General features: G+C 38.1%; 1 protein-coding gene across 3 annotated transcripts in view; it reads left to right on the plus strand.

Annotated features, from left to right (window-relative positions):
- Positions 1–26,572, plus strand: part of PLCB1 (phospholipase C beta 1) — a 682,570-nt gene that overhangs the window by 514,074 nt on the left and 141,924 nt on the right. For all 3 annotated transcript variants that reach the window (XM_029220651.1, XM_029220652.1, XM_029220653.1), the window contains exons 10-12: positions 1,935–2,081; positions 13,619–13,776; positions 25,093–25,175. In XM_029220651.1, the coding sequence (XP_029076484.1) occupies positions 1,935–2,081; positions 13,619–13,776; positions 25,093–25,175 (388 nt within the window). The remainder of the gene's footprint in view (positions 1–1,934; positions 2,082–13,618; positions 13,777–25,092; positions 25,176–26,572) is intronic.

A 26,572-nucleotide genomic window follows, 5' to 3' on the forward strand; every position in this document is an offset into this window, starting at 1 on the left:
AAAGAGTATATGCATTCCACCATAAATGAATTTCAGAAGAAGGTTTCAAAGGCAATAACCAAAGTGTTCTCATCAATGACAGCATGATTGGAACCATCACCTTGGTAGGTGATGGTTATTTGGAGGTATAAGCTATGGCATCTATAAGATTTTTCTTTTTGTAAGATACAGCTCCACTCGTCAAAAGCCAGTAACCAAATTTCTTTCTATTTATTTATTCCTGGAAAACATTAAAGGTGATTTAGCTATAATGTTTCCAGAATTATGGAACATACTCATCAGTTATTTTGAGAAACGTATTGAATGTAAAAAGATTTACACTGTGGGTAAACAGTCAGTGCTAGCGTTTCCATTTGCAGATGACACATCTCTTACCATTCAAGAATAAATAATGCTCAAATCAATAAAAATTAGAATTATTAGATATCGTGTTTTTACCTGTGAGTTTGGCATGGGGTGAAGAGAAGGCAAACCACTGGTGAAAGAGTAAATTGCTAGAACTTTAACAGAAAGCAAATTGGTTATGTGTAGTAAAAGCTTTAAAAATATGCATAGTCTTTGAACCAGCAATTCTATTTCTGGAAATTCATTCTCAGGAAATAATTAAAAGTTTGTACAGAGATTCAACTACCAGAGTATTCCATACAATGTCATTTATACTAGTGAAAAATGAGAGACAACTCCAAAGATAATGGAATATTACTTAGTCATGTGATGGCTATATATTTTATAATATATAAAATGTAAATATTATATAATTATATGACAGTGTTCATAATATATTCTTCAGTTAATATAAACAAAAGTTTCTAAATCATATACAGATATATAGGATTGCAATTTCATAAAAGAATTACACACACACACGCATACACACTTTTTTTTTCTGGAAGCATATACAACAAGATTTTAATAGTAATTGTCTCTGAAGGAAGAGTTAGGCATGTTCAGAAAAGTTTTACTTTTCCTCTCTGTTCATCTTATTTCCTAATTTTTCTTCCATAAACATATACCACTTTTATATTAATACAAAACTTTTTCAACAAGGAAAAAAACTTACTTCCCTCTAACATTTACTAGCAAGATCTTTACTGCTCACAAATGCACTGGTGATTGTGTTTATTTTGTTTGTTTGTTTGTTTGTGGCTTTGATTGTTAAGGTTGAAGAGACAAACTGTGATGATGAACCAAAATCATGAAGATGGCCCTTTCTATGTATGACATAAAATTCACTTTAATAAAGAATTATCTCAGTATTTAGTATTAGTCACCTCAGAAAGATTACAACAAAAGAAAAATTCTAAATACAATCTGAATAAACTAACTAAAGTGTGAGTCATTTCTTTCATTTGAAGTAAAGTCATTCTAAATAAGAACTTTAAAGACCTTCCTTTTTATGAGCATTCAAATTTTTATTCCTCAGTATGGTCATCTTTATTTTCTGTTTTAGAGATAAAAAATCATTATTTGAAAACATTTTCACTTTATTTTAAATAATAAAACCACTTGTGAATAACTCTTTTAATTATAAAAGTAACATATTTTCATGATAGAACATTGGGAAGTGCACTCCTAATTCTATCACCTAGAGATAAGCACTAATAACATTTTGCTGTCCATATGCAAAGTTGATAAGCATTCTTATATTTAAAAACAGGAGATCACTGTTCAGGTATTTAACTCCTCTGAAAGTCTGTGATACTCATGTAACTACATTTTCCTCTATTATTTCTGGCATTTGGAGATAAATGTAGTGAAATAACATGATCCTAGACTACTGTTTATCCATATTAAATTGCAATTGGGGCTACTGTCTTCCATCTTGGATGCTACCAGAGTTTTCTGGAAAAAAAAAAAAAAGTTAAAGCAACATGATGCCAGAAACCCATGAAAATAATACATTCACATTCTTCTTAACTCTTCATTTCCTCCAGGACAGATATCAGTGGATGGATTTATGCGCTATCTGAGTGGAGAAGAAAATGGAGTCGTTCCACCTGAGAAACTGGATTTGAATGAAGATATGTCTCAGCCACTTACTCACTATTTCATTAATTCCTCACACAACACCTACCTCACAGGTATGAGTTCATAGTTCTTTGACAATTATTTTATCCAGTCTCACCAAATGTCACCAACCTCTGCTTACTGTTGTTCTGAAGTGGAGGCATATTTCCTTTCACTTCTTGTGAAAAACCTCTGAGAACTGAGGTTCCATGACCAGAGGCTCCACCCACAAGCAACAATATCATTTCTTCACATCTATTCCTAAGTTTTCATGTCATCTAAAATGTATTCATGTCTGGTATCTTCAGACCAATGGAATTTTTGCGTAACTGAATTCTTTCTTCAATAGACTTCAAGCCACTTATAAAGCCACATAGTTCTCTGGACTGTTTTCTTCTACAGGAAAGTTCTTCCCTAAACAACTTCCACTCAAGGCAAATTAATAATTTTGCTCAGGTGACAGGGCTTTAGACATAAACAAATTTCTTTGTGAGTGACAACTTATATATACTTTGTTGCAAATATTATAATAAAGGAGTGCGTTTCCTAACTTGACCCTAAATTGAGCACTGCCATGGTTTTTAGTAGATTGTTAAATAGAAAAAAATATTAAAACATATATATAATATATATTATCTCAATATAGTTTAGAATAAAAATTTTAATAAATACCAATCTCAATAAACTAAAAATGTTTTTATAATCAAAATACATTTCTTGCAGAATACTCTCTGATTACCAGCCTTAGAAAGACTCTGTAAAAAAAAAAAAAAAAACCTACTGGTTAAAAAAAAAGGACTTTTCAAAACCTTATCACTTTCTTGCTTCAGACAGTCCATCACCCAAATGAATATAAGATTGCCAGACCTTAAGACCCACAATGCAACCAAAGTCTGGGGTCTCATTTGGTATCTGTAAGTTACAGGTACTTGCCATGCCTTGGGGGAGGTTTTGATGTGCTTATGGCTCATTGCCTAGGGGTGTGTGGTTTGTGTGGCAGGATAGACCAGCAATGCCATGCACATAGTGGCAGGGAGGTCCAGGCACTAGGTATTCATGAGAGTGTTCAAGAGAATTTCACAGGGTTCAGCCATCTGGCAAATAAGCAGTTCAGTCTTCTGAATTCCTTAAGGGGATCCATTTCTCTAGGCACAAATGTATGTTGTGCTAGCATCGAATCCAGCGTTAGCCTGGTATCCCACACTTGGTGAAAAATAGCTTAGAATAGAAATGACTCTTGGACGGAGATAGCAATGTGGCCCCTGGACAGCTAGAATGAGCTATTTCAGGATGATTCCATATCATCTGAGACCATCTTGTCAGAATCATACACTCTGAGTTCTACAGGCAGTTGAACTGCAACTTGCATGTTCTTCATGAAAATCGGACTGTTCTCATGCTACTTGTGGCCTGTTTTGTTTCAACTGCCTACCTACTAAGAGAGATTCATGCTATAAAACTAATTAGATTCGTGTCTGGCTCATCCTAAACCCTATTCTTGTCATCTCTTGGCTGTATAACCAATCATGCCAAAACACAGGGACATAAGACAGCCACCATTTTATTTTGATCATGTTCTATATGTCAGGAATTCAGACAGGACACAGGGCAGATGGCTTGTTTCTGTTCCCTGGTGTCTTGGGCTACAGCTGGGAAGTGAATGGCTGGGGTGACACAAAAGGCTTGGTTGTTGGAATCATCTGGAGGTTTCACCACCAACATGTCTGGACCTGGGCTAGTGACCTAACAGCTGGGCTCAGTTAAGACTGCTGACCTAATTGCCTAAAATTGGCCTCCCCGTGTGGCTTGGGCTTCCTCACAGCATGGCAGCCCCAGGGTAGGTAGACTTCTTACATGGCAGCTTATAGCTGCAAAAACAAGTGTCCCAAAGAAACGTGGAGGAAGCTTAATTGCCCTTTTTTGCACTTAGCCTCTGAAGTTCCATACTTTCACTTCTTTCTTTATTTGTCAGAAATGTCACAAACCTACCCAGCTTCAAGGTTCTTTATTTGTCAGAAATGTCACAAACCTACCCAGCTTCAAGGTTCTTTATTTGTCAGAAATGTCACAAACCTACCCAGCTTCAAGGTAAGGGACATAGACCACAGCTCTCAATGGGAGGAATGTCAGAATATTTTTAGCCGTGTTTTATTTTTTTTATAAATTTATTTATTTATTTGTTTGTCTTATTTTTGGCTGCATTGGGTCTTCGTTGTGGTGCACGGGCTCCTCATTGTCGTGGCTTCTCTTGTTGCAGAGCACAGGCTCTAGGAACGCAGGCTTCAGTAGTTGTGGCTTGCAGGCTCTAGAGCACAGGCTCAGTAGTTGTGGCACACAGGCTTAGTTGCTCCGCAGCATGTGGGATCTTCCTGGACCAGGGCTCGAACCCGTGTCCCTTGCATCGGCAGGCAGATTCTTAACCAATGCGCCACCAGGGAAGCCCCTTAACCTGTTTTAAAATTACTACAGGTTTCATAGCTTCAAGAAGAGAGTGTCCACTTAGCCCACTTTCTTGGATTCAGTTTCTTAGACTTATTACAAAAATTTTTCAGCTCCCACTCAAATTGCTAAGCATTTGTAAAGGATTTTTTCCTTCCCAGAGGTCCTTAATCTTATTCGGTAGCATTGATGTATCTGGCAGTGTGGTGAAGCCTATGGACCCTTCTAAGAATGTTAAACGTATAAAATAATGTACATAGAATTAAAGAGGAAAAACTTCCATTGAAATATTTTGATCAAATATTGAAAAACAAATTTGGATAAAATTGTATATATTTTATTAACACAATTTTAAAAAATTGTATAAATAATACGTGTGATATTTGCAACAATTGGAATATGATATGAAAATATCTGTGATTTCTACTGGTAACAAAGTCACTGTCCTGCTAGTACTACAGTGATTTGTGGCCTACATTCATAACTGAAGAGAATGTTAAATTGCACATAGTGATTTGAGTTAAAGATGTAATCTTTTTTCTCATCCAAGTTTGAGGAGGTCTATAGAACCTCAAGTAAAAGTCTAGATCTTTGACTTGATAGGATCCTAAGAAGTATAACTTTAAAGACTTTGACACATGGTTGAATCTTGCATTTATCTTGTACTTAGGACCCCAAAATGCTTAAAAATACTTAAACATATGTTCAGTTAAATTTTGGACATTGCATGTTGTTTTATCTATCTGGAAGTCACACTATGCAATAATTTTACCAATAGTCTTTTTTAAGTCCAAAAATGAATATATTTACTTGTGTTAGTATCTGTATTATTTGCCATATAACAAATCAGGCAATGATACCAAAATGACTGAATGACAAGACTGACTGGGTATATATACGTTCTATTCTTTTTACCTTCTTTCAGAGTATGTTAATTTTTCCCTTTTTGCATATCATTATGGACAAAGTTTTCAGAGTTTACATAGGTTCACTCAACCACAGCCAATATTCTCCTTTTGATGTTCAAATCGTCTCAGCTTTGGTCAGTGGAAACATTTTTTAGGCTGGCTTCTCTCTCCTCTTGACATGACCCATTGATCTTTGAAAAATGTCCTTGTTTTCTGGCACATAAAGATCTTCCAGTCTCATCTTTCTGCACCACGCATGGAATCAGACTTTTCCCCCAATGATCCCTTGTTCCTTTTAGTGTGAAAAAATACGCATATGGGTAACAGCAATTTGAACCCTGTGCTATGGAATGTTGTTTCTGGACCATTTCAGTGAACAAATCAAGAAAAGATACATTTTTCTTCTTGTTAAGGCACAAGAATTCACATAAAGATTTCTACTCCTATCTTCCAATTTAAATTCTTGATTCTATAGCTGTGCTTTTTATATCAATCTTGATACCTAGCAAATTATACATAATTACTCATTTGTTTTACTGACAACACAATAATAGTTCCAAGAAAATTGTTCAATATCAACACAAACAATGGAACTACAAAATACTGTTCAATTTTTTCTTAGCAGTTCTTTTTGTTTTTTAACTGCATTTTACTAAGGACTTTTAGTCCAATTAATTTCTTCCAGGGTCACTCATTTGCCCTCCCTCTGATTAACTTGGTCAGCACAAATATGGTAGAGAACTTGGCTCCATTGTGTCAGTTGGGTTTGGGGTGTTACCATATTAATGGCCAATAGTTTTCAGAAAGTAGAGCTTTCAGCTACTATAAAAGAGAACGGTCCACTCTACTTTTTGCTGAAGAAAGAACTCAAAGAGCTGTCTCCAAATTTCTGTACAACTAAACCAACTCTCTCCCCAAATTTTAAATTTCTAATAGTATTTTTAAATTTCTTAAGTATTTCTAGTAATACTTAAAAGTATTCACATCTTTTTAAGTATTCAATTTTTAAAGCTATGTTACCTATGTTAGACCATGTTCTGATCTTTAAGGTTTTTTTTTAAACTTATCTTCCTCACGTTTCTGAGACATATATTTTCATACCAGGGTTTGCATTATGTAAATCTCCATTCTTACAATATTACCTTGTCCCAATACCAGTCAAAATCTCTGCAGGGGAACTAAGGAGAATTCCATATAATTAATTTTAAAAATTAATATAAATTCTAATACAGGTTCTTGAGGTTTTGCCTAAAATCCTCTTCTAACAGGTAAAATTTGGTTTTACTTCATATGATATTATTAGTGTCCTTGTTTTAATTATAGAGAGTCAGAACTCTTATCTCTCAGAGACCTTTGGGTAAGCATCTAAAATATAGAAATTCAAACTTCCCAAAGCCTATTAAGAATGTTGTAAAATAAAATTATAACCAAGGTATAACCCGATAAAATCCAGTTAAATGTTAAAATCAATACCTAGAAAATGAGTTAGATTTTATACTTTACAAGCAGTTCCAGAACAAGTAGAAATATTTTCTACAGAAACATTATTTCATGAAGGGGTATTGTGGTGGAAAAAGAAAAGTTTTCCTATTCAAATGAGTTTTTAAAACGCTAGATTCAAACAAAGGTTGGTATCTACTGCAGTATGTTTCGAATATAGGGAAAAAAAGCTTACAGATTCACTCACACTAAGGTTATGATCAACCCTCCTCCCCTAGTCATGACCACGCTAGGTACTTTCTTGGAGTATTTTAAGAACAAGTATTCCTGAGAAATGCCAGTCTAAATTCAAATAAGGAGAACTTCATTATTTGGAATGTTTTCTTTTGAGCATTCAAAGGGACCATAAAGATTAAACATACAGTATAAAAACCAATCAATTTAGCAATGCATTATTATTATTATGTCTATTTCTCTGCTCATTATTGCCCCTTTGTTGACTATCAAGACACTCAGAAGGAAAAATAAAATCCAATCACTGAGAGAAATACATGCACAAAATGAGTTGATGTTTAATTACGATGGTCATTTTCTAGGGTTTTGGATAGACTTGGCAGTACATCAGGTAGTGATTACGGTTTAAGTTATTGTTTTTCCTTGAGGAATCTACCCTTATGACTCAAAACAAGATTGTCTCAGGACTGAACAGTGTGCATTCATTTCAATTACACTTTTTCAGCTCTTCATAAATCTTTCCATACTCTAAACCATTTGGGAGATGATGGCTCCATATACTCAGGAAAAGCAAAGTGACATATCTCTGAATAATTAACATTTTTATTCAGCTTGGGAAGTAAAACATTAGATTGGAGGTTTTAGTTATCCCTCTGATGAATTAAACTATCTGATTTTTCAATTCCTCTCCTATACTTTAAGGTATAGTTTTTCCCTTGGCAATCCACTACCAACCCAAGCTTAGTGTCACTCCCTCCCTTTACATCTCTCCTACTCATTTAGTCCTTAGCATATGCAGCTTTTTATAATTTATTTTTGGTTTAAAGCACACACAGACCTATGAAAGTTGGGTGGTAGAATGGAAAGAAGTTGAGCTTAGCAAATAAACAGACCAAGTTTCATTTTGCCTTTAAGTAAATTAAGTCTTCTAAGGCTTAATTTCTTCATGTGAAAATGAAAGTAAATTGAAACAGCCAGGGTATTTTGGGCTATGCATAAGAGGATACTATTACTTAATGGCTTAAACATTAAGAAATTTACTACCTCACACAGCAAGAAGTCCAGAAGCAGAGTAGTTGAGTGTTGATTAAATCAGGAATTCATTGATGTCATCAGACCCAGATGCTTTCTATCTTTTTGCTCCTCTTATGGTTTCTTTTCCTTTTTTAAAAAAAAATATATATATATTTATTTATTTTGGCTGTGCTGGGTCTTAGTTGTGGTATGCAGGATCTTCGTTGCAGCATGTGGGATCTTCACTTGTGGCATGTGGGATCTTTTAGTAGCAGCATGAGGACTTCTTAGTTGCGGCATGCAGACTTCTTAGTTGCGGCATGCATGTGGGATCTAGTTCCCCAACCAAGGATCAAACCCGGGCCTCCTGCATTGGGAGCATGGAGTTTTACCCACTGTACCACCAGGGAAGTCCCATCCTCTTATTGTTTCAAGATGACTGTGCACCCTGAGCATTGCCTCCATAAGAAATAAGCTCCACATGTGGCCCAGGGAACATGTGCATCTTGTGGCCCTTTGTATGAGTGAGGTTTTCCCCAACTCACCCAGCAGACCTTCCTTTACACCCTATTAGATGTAGCCCAGAGTTACACCATACAGCAATGCCCTACAATAAGTACCAACATGGACCACAGAACCACTGTGACTGGCTGAGAAGAATTAAGATTTATCCCAGGGCTGCAGAGCGGACCCTGAAGCATATCAGAGCCTAAATAGATTATTCTGTTGGCAAGGAAAAAGAGAAAGAAATGACAGCCAGAAGTGTAATAGTGCAGTGAGGGTGTAAACTCCCTGGCACATAAGAGCCTTCTCCTTTGTTTGTACTTGCCTCCTTACCTAAATGGTAAGGTAAGGAAGATGTCTTGTGTCATTTTTGTATCCAAAGCAACCAGTATTTTACCTCCCACAGAGAATATTTGAGAATATGAATATACCCTAGTGATGAGGCTCCTGTAATCAGTAAGGCATATGCTTAAAGTTCTTTTCCCACTTGCCTAAGCCATCCCATGGCAATTGGACCTATGTTCAAAAGAGGTTCATGGTGATAAACCATAATGGAAAAGAATATAAAAAAGAATGTGTGTGTGTGTGTGTGTGTGTGTGTGTGTATATATATATAAACTGAATCACTTTGCTGTGCAGCAGAAATGAACACAACACGGTAAATCAACTATACTTCAATAAAAAAAAAAAAAAAGACCTTCACGGTCTTACTGGGGCAGCAGACAGATAATGTAGAAGAGAGAGATCAGATCAAACTGATGACCCTAGAGACGGTCAAGATGAACAACACATCCTCTGTATTTTGCATAGTTCCCTCAAATGTAGCTGTTGGTTTCACAGCATTGAAAGCAAGTAGAAATGGTTCCCATATCCATTTATTGAAGGAGACAGTGTTTATTGAAGAAAGCCACTGAATTAACAAAAGTTTCACAATCTGGAAACTTCTTACCCTAAAGATTGAAGAGAAGACAATAAATAACGATAAATATAAATATAGGCAATTAATCATCACACTCCACAAGATGAGAAATTTCTCAGAAGCTTGTGTTAATAGACGGATTGTGATTTTCAATTTTCTGGTCTCTTCCATCCATGGATGCCTTGACTAATCTGAGACAAACTCAAGTGAATGAAGCCAGCTGCCCAAAATGAGTGCAGTCAAGTGAGAAGTTGCAGAGCTCTGACTCGGAGCTTCAGCTCCAAAGTTCAATCATAGGCTTGTAATGTACTCCAGAGGGTGTTCACAGCCAGGCAGAGATAATGCCAGATACTAGTTTCAGAAACAACAAGGGTTGAGGGACTCATGACATATCATTAATCCCAACCTGTGGCAATCCCCTGGCCCCAGAAGCTTTATTTATTGGATCTAATCAAATGGAAATATAATGGTTGGATGGGATATAATAATGAGGAGTTAGGAATTTTAGGGAAGAAAAATAAACCAGCTTTGAGGCTTTAAGCAGAAAAGGAGAGAGTAGTGGCGAATATTAATTCACATATTTGGAAAAAATCTCCATAAATGAAGGAAAACATACAGAAAACCTAATATGCATTCCAAGCAATAAGACAGTTATGGATAAATGTGTGTTTTCTAATGCTTTCTTTGGAAGATTTTATTTTCTAATACAGATTATTCATTTTAATAATGAACAAATTTACCTTAGAGGAATTCTTTTGGGCTTAGATGTTGGACAATAAACACAACACAGGCAGACACGCACACACACACAAACACATATACACCCTCCTCTTCCATTCTTTTTTTTTTTTCAGAATCATTTCCATCTCTAACCCCATGCCTTACCATCTCTTTCAAAACATTAGCTGATCAACATTCAAAAAGTACATCAAATTGCTTCTATTATATATATATATATATATATATAGCAAGCAAATCCAAAGAAATGTTTCTGGAAACTTCTTGAATCTTTTATGACAGAACACTCTAGTATGGGTTAGGTATTTTTCTACCTTCAATCTATTATTAGATTGAAGCAACTTGCTTACTGGCAACTTCTTTACTGGCAATTCCCTTTCAGAAGTTAGTAACACTTAACAGAATATTAATGAAATTGCACATTATTGGATATAGTCAGTAATACACTTAACAATTTCCTAGGTAGTACACAAGAAAATCTGCTCCACTCTTGAATAGCTGTGCAGTGGTCTGAAGGAGCTAGCATTTTTAAAGAATTAACCTGATAATTGTTTGAATTCTTCACTTCTTTAGCTAAAGTAGCCCTCCTTTAAGTTTAGGAATAACATATAAATGATCATCTTTTCCCCTTCACTACCACTCTCCATTTTTCCTTTATGCAGCAAAGACCTTTATTACAATAAACTTTGAAGCATTTTAAATGGCAAATTGATTATCTAGCATCAGGAATTTTCTAGATTATTTTGTCAGCATTTCTGCTTTTGCAAACACTTGTGTATTTAAAATGTCCTATTTTTTCCAGTAAAGAAAAGTGATTATGCAAACCTACTTAATCAGCCTTTCAGTGCATTTACTAGGGCTCTATAGAACTGAAAAAATGTCACCCTTTTGTCATGCTGATATTGGATGTTGTGACATGCATATAAAAATAAAATTAAGCCAATAGGTTTAATCCCATTTCCTTTGTCCTGTGTGTCTCCAATGGACAGATCTTATCCATTTCAAAGTCATTTTGACAGTTTTCATCAATATGTCGTCTTTTAAATGACTGCTAAAAAAAATGATGGACGCTTATAACGTATAAGTCACAGAAAATCTTTAATATCGAAAACCAAAAACTTCCATTTGTGTGTTTGATGTTGGGCTTGTCTCAAAACTTATTTATTATTAATCTTTTAAAAATAATTTATCAAGGGAATTCCCTGGCTGTGCAGTGGTCAGGACTGAGGGCTTTCACTGCCGTGGCCCAGGTTCAATCCATGGTCAGGGAACTAAGATCCCGAAAGCCACATGATGCAGCCAAAATAATAATAATAATAACTTATCAAAAAATTAGTACCTTCCATCGACTTCTTAAATGAAACAGAAATAGCTTGGCTTCTCTTTCCGCCCTCAGATTTCTTGGGTGCCTTGATTATTACAATTCTTATCACTTTACTAGAGGATATCAGTTCTGCTTCCAAAAGTTTTTAATTTTGATAAATTTTATCTATTTTATTCCTTTGATGCTTGTGCTTTTGGTGTCATATCTATGAAACCATTGCCTAATTTAAGTCACAAAGATTTACCTCTACATTCTCTTCTAAGAGTTTTATAATTTTAGCTCTTACAGTTAGGAGCTTCATTGATTTCAAGTTATTATTTTTTTAATATGATGTGATAGGGATCCAACTTCATTATTTTCCATTTAGCAATCCAGTTGTCCCAGCACCATTTCTTGAAAAGATGATTTTCGGCAATGAATTGTTTTGGCACCCTTGTTGTAAGTCAATAAATGTAAGGGTTTATTTCTGGGGTCTCAATTCTATTCCATTGATCTATGTGTCTAATCTTATGCCACTACCACGCTGTCTTTTTTTTTTTTTTTAACATCTTTATTGGAGTATAATTGCTTTACAATCATGTGTTAGTTTCTGCTTTATAACAAAGTGAATCAGCTATACATATACATATATCCCCATATCTCCTCCCTCTTGTATCTCCCTCCCACCCTCCCAATCCCACCCCTCTAGGTGGTCACAAAGCACCAAGCTGATCTCCCTGTGCTATGCGACTGCTTCCCACTAGCTATCTATTTTACATTTGGTAGTGTATATATGTCAGTGCTACTCTCTCACTTCGTCCCAGTTTACCCTTCCTCCTCCTTGTGTCCTCAAGTCCATTCTTTACGTCTGCGTCTTTATTCCTGTCCTGCCCCTAGGTTCATCAGAACCTTTTTTTTTTTTTTAGATTCCATATATATGACCACACTGTCTTGATCACTGGAGCTTTGTAGCTAAGTTTTGAAACTGGGAAGTGTGAGTCTTCCAACTTTTCCTTATTTTTTAAGATCATTTTGGCTATTCTGAGTCCTTTACATTTCCATATGAATTTTGGGATCAGCTTATCAATTTGTGCAAAAAAAAGCCAGATATGATTTTGATAGGAATTGAATTTGTAAATCAATTTGGGGAGTAGTGCCATCTTAACAATTTTGAGTCTTCTGCTCCATGAACATGGGATATCTTTTCGTTTACTTAGGTCTTGTTTAATTTCTTTAACAGTGTCTTGTAATTATAAGTTTTATACTTCACTTGTCAAATTTAAATTTATTCCTACAAATTTATTTCACTTTTTCTAAGAGAATATTTAGCTATCCTAAGCATTTGTGCCTTGGACAAACATGACAGAAGGTTTGACTTATATAATAGAATAGCCTGTCAACAATACCCCTTCATAGGGAGGGTCAGAATTAAAAGACTGAGTTTTGAAGTTATAATCCTGATCTTCCACTTACCAGCTTTGGAAACTTGGGCAAATAAAATGCTCTATGCCATGTTCATTATCAGAAAATAAGCATTTAAAAGTAAAGATAGGGCTTCCCTGGTGGCGCAGTGGTTGAGAGTCCGCCTGCCGATGCAGGGGACGCGGGTTCGTGCCCCGGTCCGGGAAGATCCCACATACCGTGGAGCGGCTAGGCCCGTGAGCCATGGCCGCTGAGCCTGAGCGTCCGGAGCCTGTGCTCCGCAATGGGAGAGGCCACAACAGTGAGAGGCCCGCGTACCGCAAAAAAAAAAAAAAAAAAAAGTAAAGGTAGTTATACCAGGTAGATTTTTATGAAGATTAAATGTAGTAATATACGTAAAGTCCACAGAACTATAATTGGCACATGGTAAGCAGTTAATAAACATGAGTTATTGTTATTGTTACAATGCTCTCCTCCTTCTATTCTCTCTTCCCCAAACCACTGCTAGGGAGCCACAATTCCATTTGGGATTGTGCCACTACCTTCTGGTATGTTGAGGCAGAAGAAAGACTGAGAACTGCTCAAGGTCTTGAACTCTGTTTTCCTATCGTTGACGAGCTTTTCTAGGAAGCCACCAGTGTCTTCCTTGCTTTGTGGGAGTTTGAGCTTCATTTCGTTGACGTTTTACAGCTGGCCAGCTGGCTGGAAACTCCTCCGTCGAGATGTATCGCCAAGTGCTCCTGTCTGGTTGTCGCTGTGTGGAGTTGGACTGCTGGAAGGGACGGACCGCAGAAGAGGAGCCAGTCATCACCCATGGGTTCACCATGACCACAGAGATATCCTTCAAGGTAGAGTGAATGAATATTGCTAAGAGAGGAAGCTGGGGAGACCTGACACCTTTTTGGGTAAAGCCTGCTAAGGTAGAAAGTCCCAGTGGTCCCAATTAAGTCCATAGGCTATTAATCATCTTTGCAATTTCAGAGGCTAAAATTTAGCAATTCATCCATGATTAACTGGCATCAGGTAAACTGCTAACCAAAATCTAAAGAAACTGTCTTATTAAAGGAAATATCAATTTATTTGTCTATTTAACACTCATTCTTTTTATTGCATTTTATCATTGTGAAATATAACATACATAAAGAATACATACAACTTATTCGTACAGTTTAACCAATGGATATAAAGTGTACACCCATGTATTTACCACCTAAAGCAAGCAGTAGAAAATTACTGGCACCCCAGAAACCCCATGTACCTATTCCCATTAGAATGACCTCCTTACCTCCAGAGATGACCACTTTCCTGACCATCATAGTGATCACTGTTTTGCTTTTCTTCAGATGTGTACTAGTTTATGTGCAGCTCTAAACATTGTAGTTTCACCACTGTTTTAACTTGATATAAGTGGATTCATGCTGTAGTATGCATTTTGTGTTGTGCTTTTTGAACTCCATGTTCTTTGGGAGATTCAACAATATTATTGCATGTTTCTCTAGCTTCTTTGCTTTCTTGATGATGATGATATTAATCACCACTATTTACTTATTACACACTATTCCATTCTGTGGAATATTATATAATAGCCAATATAGGAGATTGACTATTATAACGAGCTTTTGACACATTGATGCCTATCAGTCAAAGACCCCTAGGAATACACCAGTGGTCCAAGTTGGCTCTACTGGCTTATGCAACAAGAGAGTACACATGTCATGGGGAACTGTGTTTGTCAGTAAAATTGTATTAAAGAGGATTTACAGGATTTGGCCTGTATTAGGTGATTTGGGTGAGGGTTCAAGGAGACAGGGTTTTGCTATAGGTTGGATGCTGTCAGTAAGCAGAAATAATCGTACGATTGGGTATCTTAATAAATCCTATCTAGGAGGGAAGACTAAAGTGGTAATTAGTAAAGAAGCATCAGCTACCCTTATTAATCAGGAAGGAGGGAATATTTGGTCATCTCCCTTCTCTCTCCACCCAAATTTCCATCCTACACCATAAAGGGCCTAACATTCATGCATATGGACACCCAAGCCCAAATATCCAGGTTCTATTCACATTCCCTGCAAAGAGCTGTCTGCAGGAGCTTGGGGTCATTTGGGCTGGGGAAATCTGGTGTCCTAGGTAACTCTAGAGAGATCTAGAAAGAGGATATGTGGGCTTTTGGGGACATGTTCTCTTGACAGACTCAGGCTTCTCATCTCTTTGGAAGGGATCAGGAAAGAAGGGCCAGAGGATAACTCTAGAGCATAGGGTCCCAAGGCATGAGCCCCATTACCTGGGTTACTTGGGTCTCAGGGCAGAACTGGCTCTGGGTCACTAACTCTTACCCTAAGTAACCAAGGAAACAGAGCTCAAGTGGGTGGTAGGTAAGGTGGAGTGGGGAGAAGGCCATTGAAAATGGGGAGGTCGGAGTGCTGAGAGGACAGAATATTGGATGAGTTAGATGTTAGCATCACCAAGACTGGTGACAAAGCTTTGGATGAAGAAAAAGTGAGCCACTTGCCAAAGTCTTTGCTGAATGAGGGGACATTCAGTAGATGGCAGAAGTGAAGAAGTGGTAAAAGCTGGTTTGGCTGCTGCATGAAAACTGGGTTTGGTTTGGTTTTGTTTTAAGATAAGAAGATTGAAATGTAATATTTCAGAAGTAGCATTGGGAGCAAAAAAATTTCCAATATCCAGCTTTTAGCCCTGGAGCACTTGGGATGAGATAAAATAAACATCTGTCTTTTGGGAGGGCAGCAAAAAGAAGCAAGATTTTCAAGGGACAGCCAGGTTTCAGTTTAGACAAATGAATTTCCTGATCAAAGGTACTATACTTGACAGCAATAAAAATGTGTTCAGAAGGAATATTAGCACCTTAAAGTATATTTACTATGTTGTGAAGTTGACTTTTCATGATTTCTGAAACTTCGGCTCTTACATAGCAATTAGTGAAAAGTAGCACCCTTCATTAAATTTTACAACAAAGTTTAATATGGGGTTGACCTTAATTCTGATCAAAATCTTTCTGAAGTTGATTTTGATCTTTCTGAAATGCTTCTGAAGTTGAGCACTCTTAATGTCATTTGGTTTTTCTTTAATGGAAAATCAATGGGTTTCTGTTCCATTTCCATAGTCCCCCACCTTCCCAGCTCCTGCCATGGTCCCTCGTCAGCTAAGATACCAGCCCTCACCTGTTGGGCTCTTCTTAAAAAGTGGGGGACACACGACCCTTGTGTGGAGTGGATACCATTTGTGCTCATCCATCTGTTGATGGATGGACAGGGTCCTGGAAAGGGAGACAGCACATCCTGATGGAGCCATTGCTGAGCTAGGGGACTGATGGCCTTGTGCACACACGCGCTGCCAGGAGGGCCACCCACACCCCCGCCCACCATCCCCTCAAGAGTCCCTGTGAGGATCAATTATATTTTCTTAAACAGTTATAATCCTCGAGGTTCTTTGATTTCCTTTGGGGGAAGGGGAGACTGTGGGGGGGGGGAGATAAAGCACATTCCAAGCACATTCTAAGGCACATTTATTTTGTGTGAAGCATTGGCTTCTTGGCCTTGGCCATCAAGTCAGCTTAGAGTGACTCCTGTGCACTCCATCGTACAAGTGGTCCTTCAATCACATCTGTGATTCCAGAGTCATGGGCCGATTGAGCATCTATTCCTGGGCTCCGGAAGCACAACTTCCCACCACATACACAAACTTGCTGACAGATTTAGGGACTGAAAGACTAAATCTAGCCCAGAATTCTGCTTCCTCTCTCTGCCTGCTGGAATTGGGGGTGGGGGGGCAGCCAAAAAAGAGCAGGAAACTCGTCATCCTGGTGCTTGGTTGGTACAGCTTTGCTTCCTGCTATTGTGCATTTGCAGGATAGATAATTCTGGCAGAGATGTGGGTGCGTGTGTGGTGGTGGTGGTGGTGGGTGGGGATGAGTGTGAGGCCTAGAAATGCCAGCCTGTTTTGTGGACAAACACACAGAGCAGGAATTCTCTGCATCAGGACTAGGACTAGAGTGAGGCAAGTGAAGCATCTCTCATGCAAAATTTAAGGAGGTGCTTATTCTCACTGACATATAAATGCGGACTTGGCACCTGAGATTGAGTGTCTCTTTAAATTTTGCACTTTCGCGCCTCACTTGCCTCACCCAAGTCCCAGCCCTCTCTGCCTATCAGCAGGCAGTCTGCTTTTCCAGAAACTACTGTGTAAAATGACTTTGTAAGAAAGGATGTGAAGAGAAATTGGGGACAAAGCTCCATGTGATCTCTCTCCCCCTCATCACCCCTTTCCCCCTCACTCACATGGCTGGGCTCTGTGCAGTCCCCTGACCATGATAGCTAGGTCCTGCCTCACAGCCTTTGCAAGGTTGCCCCTCTGCCTGAAACACTCTTCCCCCAGGTATCTGCATGGCTCACCGCTTACCTCCTCGAAGCATTTCTCAAATGCCACCTTCTCAAGGAGGCCTCCTGGGACATATTTAATACTGTGACCAGCACTCCCACACTCCTGATAGGCTCCCCACCACTTTATTACTTCTATTTACCAAGAGGCACTTATCACCTTCTACCACTCTGCTTAATCTACTCAGGTATCATGTTCCTTCTTTATTGTCTGTGTCCTTCCGTCAATAAGAGCATTGAGCTCCACAAAAGATGGGGATCTTTGTTTTGTTCCCTGATCTGTCCCAAGCACTTTAAAAAGAATCTGGCATATAGTAGGTGCTCAATAAATTTTTAATGACTTTTTCCATCCCCAGGAAAATAGACAAATTATAGTATAGCCTTCATTTTTAGTCTTTCTTGCCTCTGTTCATCAGATAAATGAATTTTGTCTTTCTCCGTTTTTGCTGTGAAATTCCATGTATCAATAGGAGGTGAAAAGATTCTCCCAATGTTTGCCAGTTTGGGCTATCCCATAGATTTGGACCTGATCTTCACGGTGTAATTAGACTATATTCTATAGCCACAGCATGTATTGCAGCAGCAACATAAACCAATTGCAAAAGTTCATCATTTTTTTGTCACACAGTTTATCTGCTCTGAGTCTATGTAATCTGGAAAGCTTCCACGCGATCTATGATAAATCCCCAAAAGCAAAAGTTCCTGTTGGCATTTACCGCCTGTTTATTGTTGGGCCAAAATAAAAAGTTGTGTTCTGGGAAAGAAGACATGCTGTAATTCAGCCTCTTTATGGAAGACTTTTTATTTTGCACTCTGGATTTATTTATTATATATCCCATATATCGGCTCTTCACTTTCTTTGCCTCATTGCCTGAGCCTTTCCGATGCTCATGACATATAGCAGTTCGCCACGTGGTCTGCAGACTCTCTGCTCCCACTCAGTCTCCTCCGCCCCACACCGATCCCCACCCACCTTCTCCATCCCCGAGCTGCTCCTTTTTCTCACCCCTCAGGCAGCTCCTTTGTAACCAGCAATTGCATAAGATGGAAAACTGAGTAAAGTGATAAAATACATAATTAAAATATATTAAATTTGAGTATGTGGTTAAACGGAGCATTTCTGAAAATGAAGTGTCATTCTCTGAGAGAGTAATAATTTAGGATGCAATTTAACTGCCACATACATGCTCACATAAAATGGATATCCAAATACACCCTGCTGTTGTCTGTCAAGGATAAAAGATTTCAAGGGCAGTTTTTCCCCTGGAGGTTAGTAACTGAGCCATATGGTTTATAGATTATTGGATCCAGTGTTAGAGGTCTCTGAAAAAATGATTTTGGCTTAATGAGAAGCAGTCGAGCAGTAAGGTACTTTCAAATCCATTGTCCACTAAGGACAGCTGATGTGAAAGAACCAGACTTAAAACTGAGACTAGCCTTCTCACCCTCAGTGATCAGGTGCTCTATGCGAAGTATTAGAAAGGTATGAAGAATCAAAAGGGAACTTCCAGAGTTTTCAGGTGCTCCCAACTAAAACAGTTAGATGAAATTCAGTAAACGTTTTCTTTAAAGGTTCCAAAAGCTTTCCTAAGCTGGTGACTAGAGTTGTGGTAGAGACGGGGGGAGGGAGGAGGGAGAGGCTGGGAAGGAAAGAGAGAAAGGAGACCATAGAAGTTTAGAATGCAGCTCTAGAGCTGACTGCCAGGGTTCCAGTACCAGCACTGACTGGCTGCAAGGCCAGGAGAAGCTCCCTTACAGGCCGAGCCTCTTGTTCTACGCCATGTCTGTATATTAAGGAGGGTCGCTGAATGCTGTTGCTCTAAGCATTCAGTGAGCTTACTTAATATACAGGCATGGCGTAGAACAATGCATGGCACGCAGTGAGTACTCTATAAGTGTTAGCTACTGATATTATAATTGAAAAATTTAAAGCTACACTTTAGCTTTCCTTCTAGAAATATAATGGTAGGGTATTATATATGCAAGGAGTTGTTAAGTCAGGGTGAGGGCAGGGAGTTGAATGAAGTCATTTGTAAAGCTGCCATGGTAGAGGATGTGGGTGACACCCAGACACAACCCCTGGCATCCACTTTACCCCTAGGAAGAGGCCAGAAGCCCAAACCATGTGACAAATGAAAACACAGCCCAGCCTTGGTAAGAGGCCCAGTGGGAGCTGAGAAGAGTGTAACCAGTGAGCTTGGAGGCTTCATTGCAAACATGGGGTCCTTGGTCAAGTGCACAAGACCAAACATGTACAATATCAGAGGTAGGAAAAGGGAAGAAATAGGATACATCAGTCAAGAAACTCTAGGAACCCCAGAACCCAGTGGCAGTTCAGGGCACACCAGCATCCCTCCTGTGGGAAGAGAGAACCCCACCCAGAGAGTTAGGAAGACAGGTAAGGGCACAAACTCTTTACAGGTGTCTGTAAGAGGAGGCCCAGAAAAACATGGACATTTCATTGGCTAAAGATAAAGAGAGATAGGCCCTTGGGTTTTCACTCACCTTCAGGCGTGATTCTCACTGGCCCAAACGGTGATGGGGCGGGTCTACGATCAACGTTCATTATTAACAGCAACTGGAGCAGTATGCATATAGCCAAAATTGTCAAAGACTAATTACACTATCATTTGAAAGACTTTTTAAAATTTAAGCCTTGATCTTGATTGGAAATTTTGCCCAAGAAATTATTAAAGTTAACCGGACTATTGAGTATGGAATCAACATTCAAATTTCTATAATACAAAATTACATTTACCTTTGGTTACAGTCACATTTTAAGATTTGCTTAGGCCAATGATCAGACCAGTCCAGGGGCTGACAACCTATCTTCTGCAGCCCACATTCAGCCTGTCACTTGCTTTCATAAATTCAGTTTTGTTGGAACAGGGGCACATCCACATGTTTGCATATTATCTGTGCCCACTTTGGGGCTACAAAGACAGAGTTGAATATTTGCCACAGAAACCATATAGCCCACAAAGCCTAAAATACTCACTACCTGGCCCTTTATGGGAAAAATGTGCTGTCCTCTGAAAGAGTCAGTAGAGAAATAAATGGGAACACAAGTAGGCAGATTGTGTCTCTCTTCTATTAATGATTTTAAGAGTCCATTTATTCACTTGGAAATATTTAGTGAGCATCTAGAATGCTCCATAGTAGTTTCTACATCCTAGGGGCAGAGCAATGGAGAAAACTGAGTGCTTACCCTTAAAAAGCTTACATTCTAGTGTGGAGAAATAGACCAAAATAAACACACCACATGGCACGTGGAAATATCCCTTTAAGACAACGTTAATCAGTATTGAAGGCAAAGAAGGGCTAGAGGTATGCTATTTTCAGCAGGATGGTGGGAGAAGACCCTGGTAATGTGGAATTTAAGCAGAGATTACCACCCCTCAAAATTAAGGAAGTTAAGCCTTGCTGTCAGATAAGAGTATTCCTGAAAGAAGTAACAAGGATAAACAAAGAAATGAGAGATGAACAAAGAGATGAAGTAATGCTTGGTCTGTTGGAGGGAAAGCAAGAATGTCAGTGGACTATAGCAGTGTGAGCAATGGAAAAGAAGTATTTAGTGAGATAGCAGGTGCAGGATCTGATAAAGAACTTGGAGTTCACTGTGTGAAATTGGAGGTCATTGAAAGTTTACTCCAAAGGAATGAAATAGAAATCATCTGACTCATGTTTAGGAGCAATCACTCTGGCTGTGGTAGGCAGTACAGGACGCAAACATAGAAGCAGCTAAAAGCTTTACTAGTCAGCCTCCACTAGGTTTTGCTGCTAAAACTAGAAACTCCAGAATCTCAGTGGTTTAGAACCACACAGGCTTATTTATTGCTCAGGTTAGATGTTGACTGTTGCTGCCATCAGTATTGTCTGCAATCCATACAGAAAGAACAGCCCCAATATGTGATATCACCAGGCTCACAGCAGTGGGGAAAGAAAGGTGGCAGACCCCAAGATGGCTCTTGAAGACTCTGCTCAAAAGAACGGTGTGCCATTTTCAAATGCATTTCAGCAACCAAAACAAAACACAGGGCCATGCCTGTGGTCAACAGATCTCACAGGAAGGGTAGTGAATATGTGGGAATGGTGACAGAATCTATCCCAGAAGTTACTGCAAGGGTTTTTGGGTCAGGATGATAGAGGTGGAGGTGCTGCTATGTGGTTATATTCTGATTATATTTTGGACAGGATTACAGATGAATTGAAAGATGTTATAATAAGAGGAATCAAGAATGGCTCTCATGTGTTTTGCAAGTAGCAAATAAAACAGGGCCAAATTTAGGAAATAAACAAAATCTAGCCCCCCTTTTCTCCCCATACTACCCACTTCCTTTAGATATCTATTTGCAATTCTTTCTTTTTTTATCAAAGTAGAATTGATGTAAAATGTTGTGCCAATCTCTGCTGTACAGCAAAGTGACTCAGTTTTATACATATATACATTTTTTAATATTCTTTTCCATTAGGGTTTATCCCAGGAGATTGGATACGGTTCCTTGTGCTATACAGTAGGACCTTATTGTTTATCCATTCTCTATATATAATAGTTTGTATCTGCTAATCCCAAACTCCAATCCATCCCTCCCCCACCTACCTCCCCCTTGTCAACCACAAGTCTGTTCTCTATGTCTGTGAGTCTGTTTCTGTTTTGTAGATAGGTTCATTTGTGCCATATTTTAGATTCCACATGTAAGTGATATCATACGGTATTTGTCTTTCTCTTTCTGACTTACTTAGTATGATAATCTCTAGTTGCATCCTATGTTGCTGCAAATGGCATTATTTTGTTCTTTTTTTATGGCTGAGTAATACCCCATTGTATATATGTACCACACCTTCTTTATCCATTCATCTGTTGATGGACATTGAGGTTGTTTCCATGTTTTGGCTACTGTGAATAGTGCTGTGCAATTCTTTTGAGGGCTTTGATCTTAGTTGGTTAAGGTAATTAGCTGCATGAGAGTTACTGAAATGATTAAGAGAATAAACTCTAGAGTCAGACAAACTTTCCTGGGGTTTCCTGGACTCTCCTCTCTGTGACCTTGGGCAAATTGGTTAATATCTCTGAGTTTCCATTTTATAATCTGTGAGATGACAGATAATATTTTCCTTAAGGAATGTTTATAGCGGGAGATAAGATCTGTATCTAGAATGCAAATGCTCATTTAATGGCAGCTCTTGTTTGTATCAGTTGGGTTTAGGGTGAATGGGGGGGGGCACCAGCAAGCTGAGTAACCTTAGTTGTTTTGAGAATATCTGCCCATCACGAGCTGTGTCCGTTACCTCCTCTCGCTGCATTCTTTTTTTTTTACATCTTTATTGGAGTATAATTGCTTTACAATGGTGTGCCAGTTTCTGCTTCACAACAAAGTGAATCAGTTATACATATACATATGTTCCCATATCTCTTCCCTCTTGCGTCTCCCTCCCCCCCACCCCCCCCATCCCACCCCTCTAGGTGGTCACAAAGCACCGAGCTGATCTCCCTGTGCTATGCAGCTGCTTCCCACTAGCTATCCATTCCACGCTTGGTAGTGTATATATGTCCATGCCACCCTCCCGCCCTGTCACAGCTTACCCCTCCTCCTCCCCATATCCCCAAGTCCATTCCCCAGCAGGTCCACATCTCCATTCCCGTCCTACCCCCAGGCTCTTCATGACATTTTTTTCTTTTTTTTTCTTAAATTCCATATATATGTGTTAGCATACGGTATTTGTCTTTCTCTTTCTGACTTACTTCACTCTGTATGACAGACTCTAGGTCTATCCACCTCATTACAAATAGCTCAATTTCGTTTCTTTTTATGGCTGAGTAATATTGCATTGTATATATGTGCCACATCTTCTTTATCCATTCATCCGATGATGGACACTTAGGTTGTTTCCATCTCCGGGCTATTGTAAATAGAGATGCAATGAGCATTTTGGTACATGACTCTTTTTGAATTATGGTTTTCTCAGGGTATATGCCCAGTAGAGGGATTGCTGGGTTCTTGCAACAGGCTTGTGGAATGAGGCTTATCACTCGTACTTTACAGGCCAGCAAGCCAAGTGCACATAGGCATTAAGTTATTTTTCTCAAGGTCACACAGCTTGTAAGGATAAGAAGAAGGATTCAAACACAAGCCTGTTGGACTCCAAAGCCTGTACTCAAAAAAATCAAATAAAGAGTTTTAAATCTGGGCATTGCTTACTATTTATAGTGTACTTATTTTTGATGGTATCAACTATCATAATGTATGAAAGGCAATCTGTGGATTCACTTTTAAGAAACAGTGAGTGATTCTTTTGCTCCATGCAGGCAAATCCTTCTTAGAGGATATATGCAAATGTAGTACAGAATTAGAAAGCCTTATTTATACTCTGGGGCTGGAGAAATAGCTTTCTGGCATGGATAGAAAGCAAACTATGAATTGTTTAAGGAAGGTAGAGAAGATAATGGAAAAGCCTCAGGCATAAGGGATCAGAGTGAAAATTCCTACTTGAGAGGAGAAGATGTAAAGAATAAACGTAACTAAAAAAAAAAAAATGGATATGAAGCCACAGGAGTATTGGCATTGATATAATTAAAGATAAATGAGATCATCCTTTAATACCAGTTCAATAAGGAAAACAAATGCCCAAAGCTGGTGAATATTCATTGAAATCTGGTCCTTCATATATTACTCTAGGCAATCTAAGATGAAAAATAATTTGGAGAAACACAGGAGACTGTAAAAATATTCCTATTCTTTAATTTAATAATTCCCCTTCTAAGAATTCATTCCCCGAAAATAATTCAACATATCAGGGAAAAAAATAAAGAGGTTCTTTGGAGAATTATTTGAATGATAGCTCTTAAAATATGTCTGTCCAACAATTGGGTAATGGTTAAATCAGTTATGATACTGCCACTCCCTAGAATTTTATACAGATACTAAAACTATGACCTATACATTTTTTCTAAATACAGATTGAGGAATGAAGTACTGACACATGTTACAGCATGGATGAACCCTGAAAGCAGGCTCAATGAAAGATGCCAGACATAAAAGGCCACATATTGTATGATTCCATTTATTTGAAATGTTAGGAGTAAGCAAATCTATGGAGACACAAAGTAGATTAATGGTTGCCTAGGTCTGAGTCTGTGGGGTGGGGTTGGTGAAATGGGGAGTGACTGTTAATGGGGACATGGCTTTTGGGGGGGTGATAAAAATGTCCGAACTTAGACTGGGGTGATGGTTGCACAACCCTGTGAATATTAAAAACCATTTAGCCGTACACTTTAAATGGGTGAATTATATCTCTTAACGATGTTTAAAAATACAAATAGAGTATTTACTGTAATTAAAACTAAGTTATACAGATATACGAAAAACAAACTAGAAATAAATATAACCAAATGTCAGCAGTGGTTTGATTCAAAGGGTGAATTTATGGGTGAAAAATGTTGCCTTCTCTTGTCCAAAATTTTTATAATGTGATCTGATTTTTTTCATTATTAAAAAAAAAAAGTAGATATAATTACCAAAGAGGAGAACCATTCACCCTCACAGTTATGACTCCCCCTCCACCCAAGTCCAGTTTTCTTTCTTTTATCTTCCCAAATCAAGAGTAAGAAAATTTATAATCCAGCAGCCTGCAAACCGCTTCTAGCCATTTTAGGCCATTTGATAAAATTCTATGAATGAAAAAGACAGTGATATTAAAGGGTGGAACCCAAAAGAAAAAACGATACACATTAAGATTCTGGCTTATTGAATATAGTTATTCTCATTTTAGGAAGTGATAGAAGCCATTGCTGAGTGTGCATTTAAGACTTCGCCTTTTCCAATTCTGCTTTCATTTGAGAACCACGTGGATTCGTAAGTATTCAGCACATTCAATAGGGAGTATTCTCCCCAGATAGGGCATGTTTAGTCATTGTTCATCAGATATGAGATTATTTGATGTTACTAATGGTGTTCCTCAATTATGCTATATATTAAGTGGCATGTGTTCATCTGTATATAATGGAATTCATTCATTTAAATCTCGTTAATATTAAAAAGATCCATTGGACTTGTGGAATCTATTTTCATGCCATGGTAGTATTTAAATTAAGGACTCCTCTTTTTACAATGCAGTGAAACCCATTTCCTTGTATAACAGGTGTGTCTATTTCAGGGGACCACTTTTATAATCCTCCTTCGTTTGCTTCTTCTATTGTGTGCAGATTTATAGTCAGTTTTACCACCCTAAAATAGCCAGTTCTGTACATGCTGGAGCTGGTGTAGAGAAAGCTAAATAAATTAAATAAATTCTATTCTGCCACTTTGAACTTACATAGAACTGAGACCACCAAATTCTCCCTACTTCCTGTTTTCGTTGGTTTCCCCTGTTTGTTAGTATTTGTAAATATTTTCCTATTTCAAAATAGCCTGCACTTTTTGCTGAGCTATACAAAGAATAGGTAATTTTGACTTAACTCTTATACTCATTTTATGACAGAGGATCAGAGTAAGACACATCTACATCAGACACGAGGATGTTAGTTTATTATATAGTTATTCAATCTAAAGAGCCTCAACATGAAAGATTCTCATCTATTACTGAATCAAAATTCAAGAAACTAAAATTCTAGTCCCTGGAATTAATGTCTGAAGACTATGTAGTAGTGACCATCACTGCTCAAAAGAGCATTTGGGAAGCCCTTTGTTTCATTCAACCACCTAAGACAGTTTTCTCAACTAAAAGCCTACAACACCTATCCTAATTTGGCTCACAAGTTCCTTAGATCCTTTTTTATCCTCCTTCCTATCAAAAATCTTTCCCAGGTCACTGATTCCCTTTGTCCAACTAATTTGCAACACATGCGTCAATTCACTAATTCTTAAAGGATTTACTAAACCTTAAAGAACCAGTTAGGTAGTGACCAAATTTTAGCTTGAGGAATTTCAAAGTAATTCAATGTGATCATTTGTTAATGTATATGTGGAGAAAGACCTTATTTTGAAGTAACCAAATTATAGCTATCTGTATTTCTAGTTTGCCCTCAGGAAATCCATACTACATTTACCAGCTCATGACTCTGTTTCATTAGGAAACAATCATCCAGTGAATAATGTAATCATTTGGCATAGAGTTTTTCTACCACTTCTGAGGGCCAACTGAAGGGACAAGAATTTATTCTGTTTCACTATTTCTTTTCTAACTAAAGGGGGAACCTCTTTAGGTACTGTATTTAGTACTTCATTTGCTGTGACAGCTCTGATTTGCATGT

Source organism: Monodon monoceros, unplaced genomic scaffold, assembly GCF_005190385.1.
Source record: "Monodon monoceros isolate NGI ecotype Baffin Bay Population unplaced genomic scaffold, NGI_Narwhal_1 Super_Scaffold_13, whole genome shotgun sequence".
Lineage (NCBI taxonomy): Eukaryota > Metazoa > Chordata > Mammalia > Artiodactyla > Monodontidae > Monodon > Monodon monoceros.